This window comes from Oryctolagus cuniculus, chromosome 1 (genome assembly GCF_051225735.1).
Source record: "Oryctolagus cuniculus isolate XC-2025 breed Fujian yellow rabbit chromosome 1, ASM5122573v1, whole genome shotgun sequence".
Lineage (NCBI taxonomy): Eukaryota > Metazoa > Chordata > Mammalia > Lagomorpha > Leporidae > Oryctolagus > Oryctolagus cuniculus.
The window spans coordinates 18514014-18534146 of NC_142867.1; the positions used below are offsets into that span (position 1 = coordinate 18514014).

Genomic DNA, 20133 nt, shown 5'->3' on the forward strand with positions numbered 1-20133 from the left:
CACAGGTGCACAGTGAGGAGGCGTGTTGAATAGTCAGGGAGCCCCCGGGCAGGTGCGGGAGCCTGGCCCTCAGGAGAGCTCTGGGCGCCAGCCAGGAGGCAGGAGGAAGGAGGGGAGGCCGCGGGGCACCCCGGGGGCTGCTGCCGGGCAGGTCCCCATGCCCGGGGTAGGGAAGTTTCTTATTTCTCCTGCTCCGACTTCCCCCTTTGATTTATTATAGCCATGAAATGCTCTGCTCTCTTCTCTTTTCCTTGCTGTCCCCGGGGCTGGAGGAGCACAGGCCTCCACGGGCACCAGGCCTCGGCCTGGCAGGACTCCTGCCTCCCTCCAAGGCCCAGAGCCTGGGGCCAGAGACGAGAGGTGAGCTGGGGCAGGCGGCGGGGGGACCAGGAGGGGCCCAGGCCTCCCAGAGGCAAGCCGGGGACCAGACCCCCCCACCCCACCCCCTACCCTAGGGCGGGCAGAGTGTCGGCTGGGAAGGGCTGAGGCTGGGCAGAGGGTGTGGCAGGTGTGGGTCTGCCATCAGCAGGCTCCCTGGGGTCCTGGGGGGCGGGGGCAGGGTGGCGGGCTCTGGGCCAACGGCTCCAGCAAGGCTTGGGGACGGGGCCCTGTCAGGTTCCTGCAGGTGGGACGCTGCAGGCCAGGGCGATGGCTTCTCCGTGACCCCTGACCCTGTATCCTGATTTAAGGGGAGCCAAAGTAGGCCTGGCCTAGGCCTGGCTCTGGGGATTGGGCCGAGAGGCCAGAGGCAGGACGGCCCGAGGCCGAGGCCTGGGAGATGCAGAGGTAACCCCCAGGCCTGGCCGGGGCCTGAGAAAGAGGGCAGAGTGGGCGCCCGGCTCCCACGCAGGCTGTGCGGGCCCGCGCATTTCTCGCAGCCCCTGGGCCTGCCTGTGGTAATGGGGCTGTTGGCGTTTTGCAATGGGCCGGGGGTGGGGAGGCGGCACACACATGCTTCCTGTGGTGACCGGGCGCTTCCTGTTTTCACAGGCGCCGGCCTTGCTGCTGCCGATGTGGAAACGGGGCAGCTGCAGCCCGGCTGGCTCCAGGCTGGGCGCCCCGACCCTGCCCAGAAGAGCCTAAGTGGGCCCACCACCCCCAGGCTCCAGCCCCTGGCAGTGGGTAGCCTGTGTTCCCCCCACACCAGGCCCCCATCCTGCCCCAGGGCCCCAGTAGCTTCCGCCCAGCGGAAGAGGCCGGGCAGGGCCGTTGCTCTGGCCGAGCAGGTGGTGTGGGAGGTCAGAGGTCGGGGGGTGAAAGCTGTGGGCTGGGAGTCTGGACACGGGAGGCTCTGGGCTCGGCCCTCTCCTCTCCTCGCTGAACGCCCCTGGCCCCGTCTCACACACTCAGGCCGCGCTCTGAATTCCCTCACTCCCTCACGCATTTCTGCCCCAGTTGGCACATCTGTTGAGCTTTCCATACCAGCAACCCAAGCTGTGGGTGGGGACAATGCTGAGCCTGGGGCCCACCAAGGTGGGAGCTGGCATCAACCTTGATCTTGACTGAGAGGGAACTCACAGAGGCTGGCGGGAGGCAGGCCAGGGAATGCCCGTGGGGCGCGCCTGGACCAGGGCTGGGAGCTGGGTGGCCGAGGACCCAGCGGGACAGGGCGAGAGCTGTGGGTGCCAGTTGATCTGGAAGGACCCCAACCCCAGGAGAAAGCTGTGGGGACCTCTTTGTCCTGCAAAGCTCAGGAAGGGGGTCGTCACCTCCCTCGCGTGTCTTTGAGTGGCCGTTTGCGGGATGGAGCAGAGCGAGGCCTTGGCCTTCGCCACATCTAGAGCTGCCCTCTTCCCGAGGCTGCTTTGTTGTTAAGCTGCTATTGCAAGAAGGCGAGGAGAGATGACTCTGCTTCTTGTTGCGCTGTGGACAGCATCTGACTGTGCAGGATGGCCAAGGTCAAAGAGTCCTGGGCACTGGCCAAGTTCAGCCACACACGCCACCCTCCCCTCCCCCAGAGTCCAGAAGGTTCTGAGGTGCTTGCCCCATAGGTAGTGCCCCCTAAACCCTGGTGTGTGCCCAGCGGAGCACAGGGACCAGCCACAGCCACAGCCAAGGAGATGCCAGGCTGTGGGGCCACGAGCCTGGCCCTCGCCATCCCGTGCCCGGCCTGGGTGCCTTGGGCCAGCCTGGGTGCTGAGTTGGCAGCTCCACAGCTGCTTTTGGCCTCGGAGGGAGGCCCAGTTATAAATAAGCCCCGTGTGGCCAAGTCATCAAGTTCCGTCGCTCCTCCGGCCAGCTGCATTCCCTCAGTGACCACAGGTTGGGGCTGCCCAGAGCTGGGCCCACCAGAGCCTGCCCAGGCTGTGCCCCCCGGCCGTCCTCAAATCCAAGGTTTGAGTGTCTGGTAGCTCCTTGGGCCTGGGCCTCCTTGGGCACAGGCCGCAAAGGGACAGGGCCCATCTGGCCTGCGCGGAGCTGGCGGCTACGCACAAACCGAAACCGGGAGAAGTGAAGTGGGCTGTGGCCAAAGTGGCTCCAGGCCCCCAGCCCCCACTCCCACTCCATCCCCAGCAGCCCCCTCCCCCACTCCCCAGGGCTTCCTCTTTCCCTGCGCGCCTGGCTCCCCAGCCTCCCACTGCCCAGCCAGCCCTGGACGCCCTGCCGGCCCCACCACCCCAGCCACCTCCCCCCGCGCCAGCCATAGGCACCTGCCTGGGGGTCCCCTTCCCCTCTTCACCCCAGGACCCCGGATCTGTCGGAGCTCCTGGGGAGCGGCCCCCTCCCACCAACCCGGCCCGCCCCAGCCTGCACAAGGCACATTCCCACAGTTCTCAGTTCCTGTTCACGCTTGGAAAAGCTCCAACTCTAATGGCCGCCCTGGCACTGCAGGCCCCCGCCTGGCCAGGGAGGGGGGAGGCTCCTCCCGGCACCCTTGGTCTTCGCAGGGGACCTGTAGGGGTGGGAGTCTGGGGGCTGCGGGGGACTTGGAGCGCCTGGGGCCTTTGGCGGACACGGGAGGCCCCAGCCTTCACTCCCCTCCAGTTGCGCCTGTGAGGGTCTCACGCCTGAAGCAGAATGGAGATGGGACAGAGGGCCCCAGGCCCCAGCCTGGTGCTGCCTGGAAACCGGCAGTGGCTCCAGGCAGGACGACAGATGCCATAGCCATCTTCACTCCTGACGTTAGCCAGCCGCCCTCGCTGGGTCACAGGAGCCCAGCTTACGTCCCTCAGAACGGAGCAGGTGGATTCCAGCGAGTCCACTGCAGAGGGGCAGCGAGGGAGGGCCCGGGCCGCACACGGCCTTCGAAGGCGTCTGCGCCAAGATTCTGGGTCCCCTCAGGAAGACTCGCGCCGGCCCGTGCCTCAGGGGCCCTCCCGGCCCGTGCCCCAGCACTGTGACAAGGGCAGGAGCAGGGCTGGCCTGCACTTGACAGAGGAGCAGGCCTGGGCCACGGAGCCCTACATGCAGCCCGGCTGTCTCAGGGCCGGGTGCTCCCTGCCTTCGGCCCCTGCCCAGCCCGCAGCAAAGGCTCTGCCCGCCCATTGCTGCCGCCTCACCCCGTCCTGGGGAGGAAAGGCCCTGGCCCGAGCCTGTTCTGCCCCAGCTGGCTGGCTGAGTCCCACACCTCGCCTCCCTGAGCCGCTCTGATCCCACTTGTGCGAAGTCGGCCTCACACCAGGGCCGGGTGCCGGCTGTACGCTGGCTGCAGGCCGTCTCTACAGCTGGGACTGAGCCCCGGCCTGCAGAGCCCATGGTCGGGTGGGGAAGGCAGGTGAGGTACGCAGCCACAGAGCTGAGAGGGTCTCAGAGGCGGTGGGCTGCAGGGGAGGGGCACTGCGTGTTGCCCCCGGTAGGGGGGAGGTGCTCCTTGGGATGGCCCCTGAGAGGACAGGAAACAGGGTGCCAGCCGGGGCTGAGTCACACCCCCGTGCCTGGGCTGCAGTGGTTCCCACGGCCTCAAGTGCCTGTCCTTCCTCTGGGCCTAGTGAACTCCTATCCACCCGTCAAGGCCCAGGGACACCGTGTAGCATGACCAGCCCCAGCCAGCCTTCCGTCTTCCTGCACAAGGCCTGAGCAGCGCTGGAAGTCTGGCCCCCTTGGGCAACAGAACCCTTGCCAGCCCCCCGCCCCGTGGCAGGCCTCTGCTCCCGGCCTCCAGCCCCCGCCGTCCCCTGCTCCGAAAAGCATCGTTTCCCTTTTCTGGGTGACCACACGCCTCGCACAGGGAATTTCCACCGCAGCCTGCGGAGCCTCTGAATCACTCAGGCCGCTCACGGAGTTAACTCCTTCCAGGCCCCGGGCCTCCTGCTCCCGCACCCTGGGCTGCCTCCCACCCCCAGCCCCCCCAGGAGTGGGTCCTGCAGGGCCCACTCCCCCCATGTCGCACACACAGACTGCAGCCCTGGGGGCTCGTGGCCCTGGCCCCTGCGGGCCGAGCACAGGCTGCGGGGTCGGGGGGACCAGCCTGGGTCCCAGCGCTGCTTCTGGCCCTTTTTGCCCGCGTGGCCTGCAGCAGGGGTAAACACCCCGAGCCCCGGCCCAGAGCCTAGGAGGTGCTGTGTGCTGGGCCCAGGCGGGCAGCGAGGAGCAGTTCTCCATCACTCCCGCAGGGTCCCTACCTCCCACCCTCCTGCCTGGTGGAGGGGGCTGCCCTGGCCCCTGCAGGTGGAGCCAAGGGGACTCTCCGGGGCCAGCTTCCCAGCTCCCTGCGCTTTTGCTGTTGTGTGGAGGCTGCCGAGGGGCCGTGGGGACGCCCCACAGCCAGCCCTTGCGCTGTCTGCACAGGGGTCTTCGGAGTTGCACTCCTGAACCCTGCAGGGCTTGGTAAACATTGAGAGGCCAGTGGGGGAGTGTGCGCTATTAGACCCCGCCTGTGTACAGGCTCACATCCATCCGAGTAGTGCCCCCAGGACGGTGGGAAGAGGCTGTGGCCAATGCCTCTGTCTGAGCCGTAGAGAAGGCATGCGGCCAATCCCTGGGGGAAGATCCCTGGGAACCTGGAGACCAGGGGCTGGTAGAGCGGGCCTACGCGGAGGAGGGGACGGGGCAGGGGGCGGGGAAGCAGCTCCTGCCCTCGGAGGGCGAGCAGGGGTGCGGCGCTGCCCGCGGTGAGCAGGCGGAAGTGGCTGTGGGTGGCGGTGGGTTTGAGGTGCTGAGTGATGTGGCCAGGAGGTGAGCTCTCCGTCTGCAGGCCTGGTCAGCAGGAGACACGAGTGTGGTGGGGGTGGCCGGGATTTGGGTGGCCCAGAGGTTGGGCTGCTCGGGGCAGGGTGGGGGCGGGGAAGGGCTGTTCCTCCTCAGTGCTGAGGCTGGGGTGTGAGGGGGTCAGGAGCAGAGGCAGAGTGGGAGGAGAGACTGGGGAAGGGGGCAGTCTGGGAGGCAGCCTGGAGGAGGTGAGCCTTTGAAAGACTGAGCCCTCAGGTTGTGGAAGCGGGAGGCTGTGAACAAGGGCTGTGGGAGACTGAGAAAGGGCTTCTGGGAATGTTGAGGCGGGTCTTCTGGCTGGTAGTGGCAGTCCGTCTGGCCCCGGGGCTGGGGGAAGTGGGAAGCCAGGCCTCTGTGCCGGCCCTAGCATAGGCCTCGGGGGTCTGGGCCGCGGCCTGTGAATGGGTGAGAGCCAGGGAGGATTTTCAAGTAGGGAAATACCCGTGGGAGAAACTCGGGGTCGGGGGTCGGGGGCCGGCACAGCTGCAGCCCCACTGGCCCCATCGCCTCCTGTGCACCCTGGGCCGTATCCCCTGGCTGCACAGGGGGCACTGCTGAGGCCTGGCTCACCGCAGGGCCTAGCGGGGTGAACGGCAGGGGTTCTGCTTTCCCACACACAAGGCTTCAGGCAGTGCTGGGGTGAACGCTCTCACCTGTCCCTGGAGTGGCTGACAACGGCCCTGCGAGTTTCCAGCCACTTCGGAGCCTCGGTTTCTCTTTTTTTAATTAAATATTTATTATTATTTATTTGAAAGGCAGAGTTACAGAGCAGAGAGGCAGAAAGAGAGAGGTCTTCCATCCACTGGCTCACTCCCAATCTGAAGCCAAGAGCCAGGAGCTTCTTCCGGGTCTCCCACACGGGTGCAGGGGCCCAAGGACTTGGGCCATCTTCTACTGCTTTCCCAGGCCACAGCAGAGAGCTAGATCAGAAGTGGAGCAGCCGGGAACTAAAACCAATGCTTATACGAGATGCCAGCACTGAAGGCAGTGGCTTTACCCGCTACGCCACAGCGCCAGCCTCGGAGCCTCAGTTTCGTCAGCTGTGCCAGGGACATGATAATGGCACCAGCTGCAGGTCTGGCTAAGAGAGAACGCACCTGCGATAGAGTGGGCTTCACCCGGGTCCACACTGTGGCCCCCAGGGCCCTGCTGACTCGGCCCTTGTCTGATCACGCCCAGCAGCAGGTGCAGTGGGCCTCCCCGAGCTGGCCTCCCTGCCCAGAACTCTTCACCTGCAGGGTTTGCCCCCTGGCCCCCCCCCCAACACTCTTAGCTTCCTGTCCCCTCCCATTCTGCCGCTCCCTGCAACCTTCTGCCCTGCATGGAGCATACCCACATACTGTTTAATTTTTTTCTAATTTGTACTTATTTTCATTATATTTGAAAGGCAAAGAGACAGAGACAGAGATCTTCCATCCACTGGTTCACTCCCCAGATGCCTGCAACAGCTGGGGCTGGGCCAGGTTGAAGTCAGGAGCTTGGAACTCCATCCGGGTCTCCCACATGGGTGGCAGGGGCCCAAGTACCTGGACCATCAGCTGCTGCCTCTCAGGGGGCACATTAGGAGGAATCTGGGGTTGGAAGCGGAGCCATAACTCCAGCTCGGGCACCCCAAATGGGATGCAGCATCCTAAACAGCGGCTTAACTGCTGCCCAGATGCCTGCCCCCCTGTGCTGTAGGGCGCCGCTGTCCCCTGACGCAGAGCAAGCTTGGCCATGGTGGGGCTGAAGGTGCGTGGCCAGGGAGCCATGACGCCTCTCCCGGCCTCTCCTGGGCACTCAGGGGCCGCCCAGGGCTGTGGGCGAAGCTTGAGAAGCTCGGAAGGGCCCAGGCCGCCCAGGCCGCCCAGGCTGGGGCCCGCTGAGCCGCTCCCAGTGTCTCAACCGGGAGAGGAAGTTGCGAGACGGCCATTTCTGTACATGGGCTCAGCGCTTTTTGGTCAAGAGGCCTGTGTTTTCCCACACGCCCTGTCACGCCCCGTGGGGACCGGCTGCTAGGAAAGTGGGGTGCCATTTCCTCATTTGTGAGCTGTTTTGGGCTGAAGTTGGGGGGTCTGTGAGGTCAGGGTCATGTTCCCCTCTGCGGACACAGCTTCCAGGACACCTGCCGGGGTTTCCTGCAGACTCCTCCCTTGCTGTTGCGTGAGCACCCGTGCCCACGCCCATGCTCACCTGCCCTCAGCACAGTGAGGGGGCACCGGGCCACACCGCCCTGGGTCTGCCCAGCCCTACGCGGGCACCCCCTTCTCCTACAGGGCGGGGAGTCAGCACAGCACAAGCTGCCGGTAGGAGGGTGAACAGGTGCAAGTACTATTAAGGGCAATGTGACAAAATCTGCCGGCTGTCACCATCCATCTCACAATTTAAAATACACTGCCCACCGGCGGGCACTTGAGACAGTGATTAAGACTGAGGGGCTGGCACTGTGGCGTAGCAGGTAAGGCCACCGCCTGCAGTGCTGGCATCCCCTGTGGGCACTGGTTCAAGTCCCTGCTGCTCTACTTCAATCCAGCTCCCTGCTAATGTGCCTGGGAATGCGGTGGAAGATGGCCTGAGCGCTTGGGTCCCTGCACCCATGTGGGAGACCTGGAAGAAGCTCCTGGCTCCTGGCTTCGGCCTGGCCTGGTCTCTGGCTGTTGTGGTCATTTGGGGAGTGACCAGCAGATGGAAGATCTCTCTCTCTCTCTCTCTTTCTCTGTCTCTACATCTCTCTCTTCATAACTCTGACTTTTAAATAAATAAATCTTGAAATAAAATAAATTTTAAAAAATCCTAAGGCACGCCCACATCGGATTCAGAGTACCTGGTTCGAGTCCCAGCTCTTGTACTTCGATCCAGCTTCCTGCCCATGTGCATCCTGGGATGCAGCAGCTGACGGCTCCAGTACTTGGGTCCCTGCCATCCACTGGGAGACCTGGATGGAGCTCTGGGCTCCTGGCTTTGGCCTGGCTATTGCAGGCATTTGGAGCATGAACCAGGGGATGGAAGATCTCTGTCTGTCTGTCATAACGCATGTCTCTGTATCTCTGCTTTTCTAACTAAATCGAAAATCAATAAATAAGCATTGAGAAGGAAACTCACTGCCCTCTGACCTGGGAACTTACAGGAGACCTACACCTGACCAGAGACCAGTCGGTATAAGTCACTGACCGCAGCGTCGTTTGTAACGGCCTGGAAACAACCCAAATGCCCTCTGATGAGAGACTGGCTCAATTATGACGGCACATAAATCAACTGTGACAGCGAAATGCCATCCAGCAAAGCAGCTACACAGCGGCAGCGTGCACCAGCACCGGGAGGAAAGAGGACCCAGGGGCAGCGTGCACCAGCAGCGGGAGGAAAGAGGACCCACGGGCACGTGTGCGCCAAGACGCTCCCCATCCGGGGGCCAAAACCCACCCTGCTGCCAACTGCATCGTTGGGGTGCTTATTCCGAAAACCAAGGAAGTCATTCCTGGAACAGTGAGGACAGGGTCCTCTAGAGAGAGAGACGGACAAATCTGGGGGATGCTTCTGGGTGCTGGCAATGCTATTCATGTCTTCTTTTTAAATTATTATTTGGAAGTTAGTGTTAGAGAGAGGGAGAAACAGAGAGAGAGCAAGAGAGAGAGAGACTCTTCCATGTTCTAGTTCATTCTCCAAATGGCCACAGTGGCTGTGGCTGACCCCAGGCAGAAGCCAGGAGCTTCATTTGGGTTTCCCGCATGAGTTTAGGGGCCCAAGCACTTGGGCCACCCTCCGCTGCTTTCCCATGCACACTGGCAGGGAGCTGGGTTGGAAGTGGAGCAGCCGGAACTCGAACCAGTGCATCTACGGAGTGCTGGTGCTGCAGGCGACAGCTTGCCTTGCTGCACCACAACGCCCACCCCATCAGCTGCTTCTTGACTTACAACTGGGTTACGCCCCAATAAACCCGTAAGCTGGGAATATCATAACACAAAATGCATTCAATCTCCTGCACATCTGAGTTCGTCTGCACAGCACTGCGGAGGTGCAGCGTCCCCCTCATGACCGTGGAGTGACCACAGGGTGATGGCAAGCCGTGGCTACCGCTGCCCAGCATCTCCAGAGAGAATCACACCGTGTGTCGCTGTCCCGTGAAAAGATCAAAGTTCAAAATTCAAAGTACGGGGCTGGCGCTGGCATTGTGTGATAGCAGGTAAAGCGTCCCATATGGGCGCTGACTCAAGTCCCCACTGCTCCACTTACAATCCAGCTCCCTGCTAATGGCCTGGGAAAGCAGCAGAAGATGGCCCCAGTGCTTAGGGCTCTGCACCCACACGGGAGACTCAGATGAAGCTCCTGGGTCCCGGCTTCGAGTTGGCCCAGCCCTGGCCATTGCGGCCATCTGGGGAGTGAAGCAGCGGATGGAAGATCTTTCCTCCTCTGTCTCTCCCTCTTTCTGTAGTTCTTTCAGACAAATACATAAATAAATCTTTTTAAAAATTCAAAGTACAGTCTCTACTGAGTGTCTGTTGCTTTCGCACCATTGTAAAGGGGGAGAATTGTAAATCACACGGTCACATGTGCAAACAATGGAATACTACACAGTCATTAAAAAGAACAAGGGACTGGCATTATAGCACCGTGGGTTAAGCCACTTGGGACACCTGTCTCCCATATCAGAGTGCCTGGGGTTGAGTCCCATCTCCGCTTCTGATCCAGCTCCTTGCTAATGTGCCTGGAAGGTGAAAGAGGCTGGCCCAAGTCCTTGGGCCCCTGCCACCCAGTAGGGCCATCACAAAGGAGTTTCTGGCTCCTGGCTTCAGTGGCCGTTGCTGGCATGTGGGGAGTAGACCAGCGGATGGAAGATCTCTCTTTCTCTCCCTGTCTCTCTGTTGTTCTGTTCTTCAAATAAATAAATAAATTTAAAAAAATAATAAGTCTGCTCCATATACATGGGCATAGAATAGATCTGAAGAAAAAAAAAATAACCGCAGAAACCCAAGGGGAAGTACGATGCATTGAGTGTGTGAAATGTCGGGGGCTCGGCGTCCACGCCCCCTGGTCCGCTCACACGCAGACACGAGGATCAGACAGGAGGGGCTGTGCCGTGGGGACCGGCAGCCGATGGCCTTTTCGTGCCTGTTGAATTTTGAAGCGTGCACATGGATCAGCTCTTCAAAATATAAAATAACTGAAAACCAAATTTTTTGGCTGTTTTTTTCCCTGGAGCGCCCCAAGATTTTTGGTTTCAAGACAGCTTCCTGGTGACAGTGAGAGGGAGCGACATTCCGGCACCAGGGCCCTGGCCCCTCTGCCGCCGCTGTCGGAGGCGGAGACGGGACGTGCACCTCCAAGGCCTGATGGCCTCCCAGCGCCAGCTGTCCTGGTCTCCCCCCCACTTCCTCTTTGTCCCTCCCTGTCCCCTTCTCACGTCCCCGCTCGCCTCGTCCTCTCCTCCACTGGCCCAGGCTCCGGCTGCCTCCTCACCTTTTACACATTTCTCACTTCTCTCTGCTCCCTCCTGCGACCTTTCCACTTCGTTTCTCTTTCCCTTCCTCTCTCCTCCTGCTGTCTCCGGGCCTCAGCCTCTCCGCCCTGTTCTCCCTGCTGGTCCCTCCTCCCCAGGAAGACCCAGCCCTCTGCCCCCCAGCCTGTAACCTGAGTCACTGAACTCTGTTTTGTTGTTGTTGTTGATGAGGATTTGATTGTAAACTCATACGTAAAAGCACCTTTACTTATTTGGGGGCCAGAGGGGGGTGTTAAGCCACCACCTGCGATGCTGGTATCCCATATGGGCCTCAGTTCCAGTCCCGGCTGCTCCACTTCTGATCCAGCTCCCTGCTAGCGCACCTGGGAAAAACAGAGGAAGATGGCCCAAGTGCTTGTACCCATCCGCTGGTTCACTCCCCAAATGCCCATACAACAAACAGCCCAGGGCTGGGCCAGGCCAAAACCAGGAGCCAGGACCTCCATCCTCCCCCTGGCCCCTTACAGCAGTGTCCAAAGCAGACGGCTGGAATCAGAAGCAGAGCAGGGACTTGAACCCAGGCACCAGCACCGGGGAGTCCTAAGTGGTAGCCTAAGCCCTCCCCAGGGAGCCTCAGTTCTGAGCTTGCGAGGGTGGAGGCCGCCAGTGTGGCGCCAGCACCATGAACCCTGGGGCTGTGGGTGATCCGCCCTTCCTGCTCTACTTAGAGTTCCTTGGGCCCAACTATTCCAAGGATCTGAATGGCAGAGCTCAGTAAGGGGCAGGCGGGGGCGGGGGCTCTGATGCACTTTGCAGCAAGCACGGGGAGGAGGGGTGAGCGGCATTCTGTCCCTACCCATACCTTGGCGGCCCTGGGACTTTTCCGAGCTTCCTTACCCCGATTCCTTGGGCTTGGCCAGACTTGGGACAAGGAAACCTCTTCCTTCTCCTGACTTGAATCTTTGGCCTGGAGAGCACACAGCCCGCCTGCTCTCCTGCGCCCCCCCCCCCCCCCCCGCAAAGCTTCACACCTCCTGCTAACAACACACCCTGGGGGCCGGTGCTGTGGCATAGCAGGAAAAGCCGCTGCCTGCAGCACCGGCATCCCATATGGGCGCTTGTTTGAGTCCCGGCTGCTCCACTTCCGATCCAGCTCTCTGCTATGGCCTGGGAAAGCAGTAGAAGATGGCCCAGGTCCTCTGGCTCCTGCACCCATGTGGGAGACCCGGAGGAAGCTCCTGGCTCCTGGCTTCAGATTGGCGCAGGTCCAGCCATTGTGGCCAATTGGGAAGTGAACCAGCGGATGGAAGACCTCTCTCTCTGCCTCTCCTTCTCTCTCTGTATAACTCTTTCAAATAAATAAATAAATCTTAAACACACACACACACACACACACACACACCCCAGACTCCTAGGCTTGGTGCCCAGGCCTCCGCCTCCTTCCCACCCTGCCTTGCTTCCATCATAAGGATGGTGGCTCCAGGCTCCCTTGTTCTTTTCCGACTCTTCCACCTGTGCCCAGGCCTATTCCTCAGCCAGACATGCCCTTTCCCTTCCTTGTTTTCCAGGTTATCCTGCCTGTGACCTTGACCAAATTAATTGCTCCCAAATGCTCCTGGTACCTCTATCTCTGGTGTTCTACCCTACAAAGAACCATACTACCTGTTCAAGTGTCTCTACAGGCCTGTGGCTTCCAGAAGGCCCCTGGCATACTTCATCCACCTGTGTGCCCCTTACTGTGGCCAGCACATGGAAGACAAAGTCAGTGAAATGTTGGTGAGAGGCAGGCATTTGGCACAGCACTTAAGACTGGCTGGATCGCCTGCCTCCCGTATCAGAGTGCCTGGGTCTGCCTCCCAGCACCACTCCCAATTCCTACTTCCTGCTCACATGCACACTGAGAGGCAGCAGCTCAAATATCTGGGTCCCTGAACACACCTGGGAGAGCTGGGTGGAGGTTTTTTTTTTTTTTTTTAAGATATATTTATTTATTTGATAATCAGAGTTACAGAGGTGTGCGCACGCGTGCACACACACACACACGGGGCGGGGTTATTTTCCATCCACTCATTCACTCCCCAAGTGGTCGCAACAACCGGGGCTAGGTCAGGCTGAAGCCAGGAGCCAGGAGCTACCTCTGGGTCTCCCACGCAGGTGCAGGGGCCCACGGACTTGGGCCATCCTCCACCGCCCTCCCAGGCGCATCAGCAGGGCGCTGGATCAGGAGTGGAGCAGCTGGCACTAGAACCGGTGCCCATCTTGTCTGCCAACACTGCAGGCGGAGACTTAGTCCTTGCCCTGGCGCCGTCTCGGCCACTGAGGACACTTGCTGTGAACTGGTGGACGGGAGCACTCTCTTTCTCTGCCAAGTAAATTTATTTTTAAAAAGATGTGTAAAAGGTGGTGATTGGATGAATGAACAGGTAAATAAGCCCATAAACCAACCAAACCAAGACAGAGCGAATACTTAAGTGGCTGAACGCAAACATCAAGGAAGACTTGGCTGTCATGGAGCCGAGAACTCGGCCCACACAATTCAGTCAGCCAGGGCTTGGCCTTCTTCATAGGGAAGTGAGGAGCAAGGAGGGGGCTGAGGCTAAGCCAGCTTTTTCTCTCTGCCCTTGCGGAGGGGTGTGGTCGGTTGCTAGGAAGCCCTAAGGACTGGGGACCTGGCTCTTTTGGAAAATCCCGAGCGTAGGCATGGAAGACCAGTGAGGCTGGAGGTGCAGTAAGTCCAATATGAGTCCAGCACTGTGAATCCCTGGGAGTGCTGCCGGCAAGGAGCACCTGGGGCCTGGGCTCCTCAGGCAGGGAGGAGGCAGCCTGGCCTGGGGGGCGGGGACACAGCAGGGAGGAGGCAGCCTGGCCTTGGGGGGGGGGGACACAGCAGGGAGGAGGCAGCCTGGCCTGGGCGGGGGTGGGGGGACACAAAGCCTGGGCTTAGATTACATGGGGGAGGGAGGGATAGGGGTAGGAAATGGAGGAGAAGTTCCTCTCCAGCAGAGTGGTCCCACCAGAGGTCAGTGGGACAAAAACGCCTCTGCCCCTCCCTCTGCCCTCCAGACTGGCTCAGCAACTCTGTGAAGGCAGGGTTCTTGTACAGTTCCTTCCTTCCTTCCTTCCTTCCTTCCTTCCTTCCTTCCTTCCTTCCTTCCTTTATTTCTTAGATTTATTTGAAAATCAGAGTTACACAGAGACAGGAGAGGCAGAGAGAGAGAGAGAGAGAGGTCTTCCATCCATTGGTTCACTCCCCAGTGGCCACAATGGCCGGAGCTGGGCCGATCCGAAGCCAGGAGCCAGGAGCTTCTTCCATGTCTCCCACATGGGTGCAGGGGCCCAAGGACTTGGGCCATCTTCTACTGCTTTCCCAGGCCATAGCAGAGAGCTGGATAGGAAGTGGAGCAGCCAGGAGCCTAACTGGCACCCATATGGGATGTCGGCACTGCAGGGAGCGGCTTTACCCGCTATCCCACAGCGCCGGCCCCTTGTAGAGTTCTTTAATATTCCCCCAGCACTCAGCACTGAACTCAATTAATATTGGGCAGATGCAAGGGTGGGTGCATGGATGCATGGATGCATGGGTGGGCAGATGAGTGGATGGGAAGATGGGTGGGTGAGTGGAGAAATGGATGGGTGAATGAGCGATTAGATGGATGAGTGTTGAATGTGTGGATGAGTGAATGGGTGGATGGATGATGTGTGTGTAGATAAGTGGATGAGTGGATGAATGAACAGGTGGATGAGTAGACGGCTGGATGGACCCATGAGTGACCGGACTGATAGATGGATCTACTAAGATGCTTCAGAAAGTTTGTGGGAAAATGGAAGCAGACACTGACACAGTGGGTTAAGCCACTTCTTGGGATAACCGCATCCCTTATCAGAGTACCTGTTCAAGTCAAGTTACTCCACTTTTTCTTTTTTTTAAAAAAAGATTTATTTATTTGAAAGTCAGAGTTACACACAGAGAGAAGGAGAGGCAGAGAGAGACAGAAAGAGAAAGCAAGGTCTTCCATCCACTGGTTCACTCCCCAATTGGCTGCAACAGCTGGAGCTGCACTGATCCAAAGCCAGGAGCCAGGAGCTTCTTCCAGGTCTCCCACATGGGTGCAGGGGCCCAAGGACTTGGGCCATCATCTACTGCTTTCCCAGGCCATTAGCAGGGAGCTGGATTGGAAGTGGAGTGGCTGGGACACGAACCAGTGCCCATATGGGATGTTGGCACTGCAGGCAGCAGCTTTACCCGCCATGCCACAGCACCGGCCCCCTACTCCTCTTTCTTTCTTTTTTTTTTCTTTCTTTCTTTCTTTTTCTTTCTTTTTTTTTTTTTTGACAGGCAGAGTGGACAGTGAGAGAGAGAGACAGAGAAAAAGGTCTTCCTTTGCCGTTGGTTCACCCTCCAATGGCCACCGCGGCTGGCGCACTGTGGCTGGCCCACCGCGCTGATCCGATGGCAGGAGCCAGGTACTTATCCTGGTCTCCCATGGGGTGCAGGGCCCAAGCACTTGGGCCATCCTCCACTGCACTCCCTGGCCACAGCAGAGAGCTGGCCTGGAAGAGGGGCAACCGGGACAGAATCCGGCGCCCTGACCGGGACTAGAACCCGGTGTGCCGGCGCCGCAAGGCGGAGGACTAGCCTAGTGAGCCGCGGCGCCGGCCCCCTACTCCACTTCCAATCCAGATTCCTGCTGATGCATCCTGGAAAGCAACAGATGATGGCTCAAGTGTTCGACCCCTGCCACCCACATGTGAGACCCAGACCCAGCTGGAATTCCAGGCTCCTGGCTTTGGCCTGGCTCAGCCCTGGTTGTGGTGGCGTTTGGGGAATGAACCAGCAGATGAGAGAAAGTCTCTTTTTCTCTCCCTCTCTCTCTCTCTGTCTTTCTCTCCCTTTCTGTTGCTCTTGGCTTTCAAGTAGATGAAAGTAAATATAGAAATTTAAAAAATTTGTAGAAAAATGGAATACAAGATAATGGAAATTATATATGAACTTTTAAAAATTTATTTATTTATTTGAAAGGCTGAGTTGCAGAGAGAGGGAGAGAGAGAGAGAGAGAGAGAGAGAGAGAGAGAGAGAGAGAAAGTGAGCTTCATTCTGCCAGTTCACTCCCCAAATGGCTGCAAAGATCAGGGTTGGGCCAGGCTGAAGCCAGGATCCAAGAACTTCAACCATGTCTCTCATGTAGGCGGCAGGGGCCTAAGGACTTGGGCCATCTTCCACTGCTTCCCCAGGCACATTAGTAGAGAGCTGGATCAGAAGTGGAGCAGCTGTGGCAGGGGAGAGGACAGAGGGACTGTGGCACAGTGGGTTAAGCCACCACCTGCCGTGTAGTCATCCCATGTGGGTACTGGTTCGAGTTCTGGCTGCTCTATTTCTAGCAGGATCCAGCTCCCTGCTAATGTGCCTGGGAAAGCAGTAGAAGGTGGCCCAAGAGCTTGGGCCCCAGCCACCCACGTGGGAGACCCAGAAGAAGCTCCTGGCTCCCAGCCATGGATTGGCCCAGCTCCAGCCATTGCGGCCATTTGAAGAGTGAACCAGTGGATGGAAAATCTCTCTGTAAGTTTGTCTTCCAAATAAAAAAATCTTAAAAATAAAAATAAGAAATAAACCAAGTGGAGTAGTAGCCAGGACTTGAATTGGTGTTCAATGGGATTGCTGATGTCACAGGTGGAGACTTTACTCACTGTGCCACAACACCGGTTCCTGTCCATGAATTTTCTGAGGCTCTCTCATATAATGGGTAAATAGATGTAAAAATAGATTTCCAGGTTGAGAGCAGATGGGTGGACTGATAGACCAGGGGACATACAGATTGAGGGGGGCAGATAAGTTGACTGACAGATAAATGGACAAATAATTGGACAGTTGGCTAAGTTGATAGGTAAATGAATGAATGGCTGGCTTAGTGGGTGGATAGGTGGATAGACAGATAATAGATGGATGGGAAAATAGTGGAGCGGCTGGCACACCAGACAGATTTGTAAACCAGGCAGGCGAGATTGATATTCGGGCACTGGCAAGGGGTGGGCAGGCTGAGAACTGGGACCTGGGAACAGAGCCCCTTGGGATTTGGAGGGAGCAGTGGGAGTCTGGGAGCTGGAGGGGGACGGGGGCCTCCAGTGGTGGACCGGAGGACCATGGGAAACAGTGCTCTGCTGGGAGCCCCACGCCTGAGCCCAGCTCTGCTGAGGCAAAGTCACAGGGCCCGCGGGGAGAGCCCTCGGCCAGCCAGGCCAGCCCCAGAGAGCGGAGGCCCCACGCGGCTGCCAGCTCTGACCCAGAGGAGGTGACTGTTGGCCACCCAGGGGTCTCCCAAGACACAGGCATCCGTTGGGGGCAAGGGTTAGCAAGGCTCTGTGGGTCCCGGGCTGTGGGAGCAGCCAAGGCCTCCAGGGGCCCCGTCTCCCTCCCGTCTCAGCTTCCTCTGGGCAGGGGGCCTGGCCCCCATGGCCTCCCCGGCCAGCCCCTTGAGCACCACCTGCCCCAGCCGGCCAGAGACTTCCTGTAGCGCAAGAGATTTATGCAAACGGGCTGGGGCGGTGATGTCACCCCAAAGGGGACTATCTCCCAGCGGCAGGCCCTTCGATAAAATCAGGAACTTGCTGGCCCTGCAATGCCAAGGGAGGGGGCTCACCCAGGGCTCCTGTAGCTCAGGGGGCAGGCCTGAGCCCTGCGTCCGCCCCCCCCCCACCGCCACGACGGGGCTCCCCATCCCGAGGGGCTCTGCACCGGCTCCCACCGAAGCAGGGGATCTGACCGGCTCGGAGCTCGGCTGGATGTTACAGGCGTGCAAAATGGAAGGGTTTCCCCTCGTCCCCCCCGTGAGTACTGGGGCTCCTCCACCGGCTCAACCCGGGGCCTGGCAGACGCCCGCCTGCCACCCGCTAACCCACCAGCCCACCCGCTGCCCTCCGGCTCGCTATCAGTGGGAAGTTATGTTTCCTCCTCGAGCCCCTGGCTTGGAGACCCGGCAAGGGGGCCATTGGCTTCCTCAGAGCGTGCCCCGGCGGGCTGAGGCAGGGCCCTTGGTGGGGCTGTGATCGGTGGGGCCTGAACAGTTATTTATAGATGGGCTCGGTGGCAGGCAGCAGCTCCCGGGCCGGGTACTGGTGAGGGCGGCGGCAGAGCGGCTGGGGAGACGGGCTGGGGACGAGAAGGGGCTCTCGGAGCGGGAGTGGCAACGGGCAGAGGTCTCGGCCCTTGGCCTGGGGGCTCCTGGAGCTGGAGGCTGTCGCAACTCTGGGTCCCAATGCCCATCCTGGGGCCTGGCACGGAGGACATGGCTGTTGACCAGCAGGTCCGGGCCTCGGGCCTTCAGGTCCCCGAGAAGCTGGGGCAGGGGCAGGGCCTGGGCCAAGGGCTCGGTGTGAAGAGCTGGGCTTGGAGCCGGGTCCAGGGTGGCTTGGGTTGGCACTGGGGCTGGGGTTCGGTGGCAGACAGGGTAGGGCTGGGGCTGCCACACGGCTGGGACTGAGATTGGGGCTGGGTGGGACCTGGGTTGAGCACTGGCCTGGAGTTGGGACGGAGTCTGACTCTGGGTCAAGATCAGGGAGTGAGTCTGGGGGTGAAGCCGCAGCCGTCCCAGGGGACCCCGGGGCAGGGCAGGGCAGCAGCCTGGGCAGAGCTCCATGGCTCCCCGCTCCCAGGCGCAGCTGCAGCCTTAGGCAGGTGTCAGGCCAGGGTCCCTCCGGGAGGACCCTTCTTCCTTCCCCGCCCCGTGTCCTCTCCATGGTCGGGAGGTGTCGGGGGAGCCGGGAAGGGCTGATGGGGTCTGCCCACCTGACTCAGCTTTCCCGGCTTCCAGTAGCTCTCTCCTCAGCCCCACCCCAGCCTCAGAGCCCGGGAGGCACCCAGGCCTGACATCATTGCCTCCAAGCTTAGGAGGCAGGCTCAGCTCTGGGCTCCCGGCGGCTCCCCGGCAGCAGCCAGCCCCTGAGCCTGCCTGGCACCGAGCGGCGGGGAGCAGACGGGGGTCACCGAGGCTGTCTCAGGAAGAGCGTGCAGAAAGCCACAGGCCCAGGGCCTTGGCTGTGATCGCTCTGACCTCTGAGCGCTCAGTCCCCGGGCCCCAGACAGAGCAGGGTTTCCTGGGCTCCCACCTTCACCCCTCAGCCCCTCTCTCCTGTCCCAGGGGCCACTCTGAGAATCTCTAGGAGGGTGGGCTCCCGAGGCCTGGTCCCCCAAGCCAAGCCCTGAGGCCCAGGGTAGCTGTTGTGCAACCCCTGGGCACGCACTGCGGGGGTGGGGAGAAGCCTGGTGACTGTTGGGAAGGCACTGGGTGTGCAGGTCCCTACGTCTGAGCCAGTGTGCAAGGCTGGGGGAGGGGAGGGGGGCCATCCCAGTGCAGGTGTGGGAGGGAGAGTGAGATCAAGGCCTCTGTCCCTTGGGCTCCAAGGCCAGCCTGGGTGACCTCTGCCCAAACTGAATGTCACTGAGGCCCTGGGGCCAGGCACAGGCTGAGGGGGAGGGCAGGGTGGGCTGGGGAGGTTGTGCAGGACATGAGTTGAGTGGGGGCTGCGAGGGCCAGGGGGCAAGTTTGATGTGATGGTGCCGTGCAAGGCAGGGAACGCGTGTGTGCCAGTGGCTGGGACAAAGCTGTGAGTGTGCATGGGCTCACAGGGCTACGTGTGATTGTGGTGTGTGTGGCGTGTGTGGGATTGTGGCTGTCTGTGGGTCGCAGAGAGTGGGTGTGCATCCGTGTGTGTTCGAGAGGACGGGCGGACGCAGGTGCGGGTGGGGACCAGGAGAGTGGAGGGCAGCCCCGGTCCTCTTTTGACCTCCCACACCCAAGGCCCCTGTCCCTGTCCTCCAAGGTCCCCTCTTCCCTGTTGGCCTAACCCCACTGCTCAGCCTGGAGGGGAGCGGTGTGGACACCGTGCACTGGGTGGGGGGCGAACATGTAGCAGGGCCCCCCCCAACAGGGCAAACCTGACACCCGCTTTTTTCCGCAGCCGTCGGAAGACCTGGTTCCCTACGACACGGATCTCTACCAACGCCAGACGCATGAGTACTACCCGTACCTCAGCAGTGATGGAGAGAGCCACAGCGGTGAGTGCACCTGCCTGCCCCCGCCCGCCCCCGCCCTCTGGGGGCTGCTTTGGAATTTGGAGAGTCAGACCCTGGAGCTGTGGGGCGGGGGGAGTGCTGGCTGCATCCCCGCCCCCGGCCTCCAATAGTGAGCCTCTTTGATGTGCCCAGGCAGGGGTCAGTCTCAGCCAGGCCATCTCCTTCAAGCCTTGTGGCTTGTTCACACATCGGGAAACCGAGGCGCAGGGAGCCCAGCGATCTGTGCGTTCTCACAGCGGGCAGGCTGGACCCAGGTCTGTCCGCTCCATTGTCCAGAGCTTATCCTCTGCCCCTCGTCCAAGTGCCCGCCTCCCCTCTGTCCGTCACCCCCTTGCTCTGACGGGGCGTCCCAGCTCCCTGCTCTGTGTGGCTCCGGCTCTATGCTGCAGGGCGTCCCGTGCACTGAGGAGTTTAGCAGCATCCTGGCGCCCGCCCACTGGATGCCAGCCTCAGTGCCAATCACAGCAATCCAACGTGTCTCCACATATCATTGCCAAATTCTCCC

The 20133-nt window shown here is 60.5% G+C and overlaps 1 protein-coding gene across 4 annotated transcripts in view; it reads left to right on the forward strand.

The window, feature by feature from the left end:
- The first annotated feature begins 202 nt into the window (after window positions 1-202).
- The window catches only part of SPI1 (Spi-1 proto-oncogene), a 33378-nt gene continuing 13447 nt past the window's right edge, over window positions 203-20133 (forward strand). Inside the window, exons 1-3 of one of the 4 annotated variants that reach the window (XM_089326837.1) lie at window positions 17324-17383; window positions 17857-17859; window positions 19514-19610. In XM_089326837.1, coding sequence (XP_089182963.1) covers window positions 17339-17383; window positions 17857-17859; window positions 19514-19610 — 145 coding nt within the window. In that variant the 5' untranslated portion in view covers window positions 17324-17338. Of the gene's footprint in view, window positions 361-17177; window positions 17384-17796; window positions 17860-19513; window positions 19611-20133 lie in introns of those variants that run through there. The other 3 variants (XM_051853130.3, XM_070070644.2, XM_089326835.1) reach the window with 3 other exon arrangements.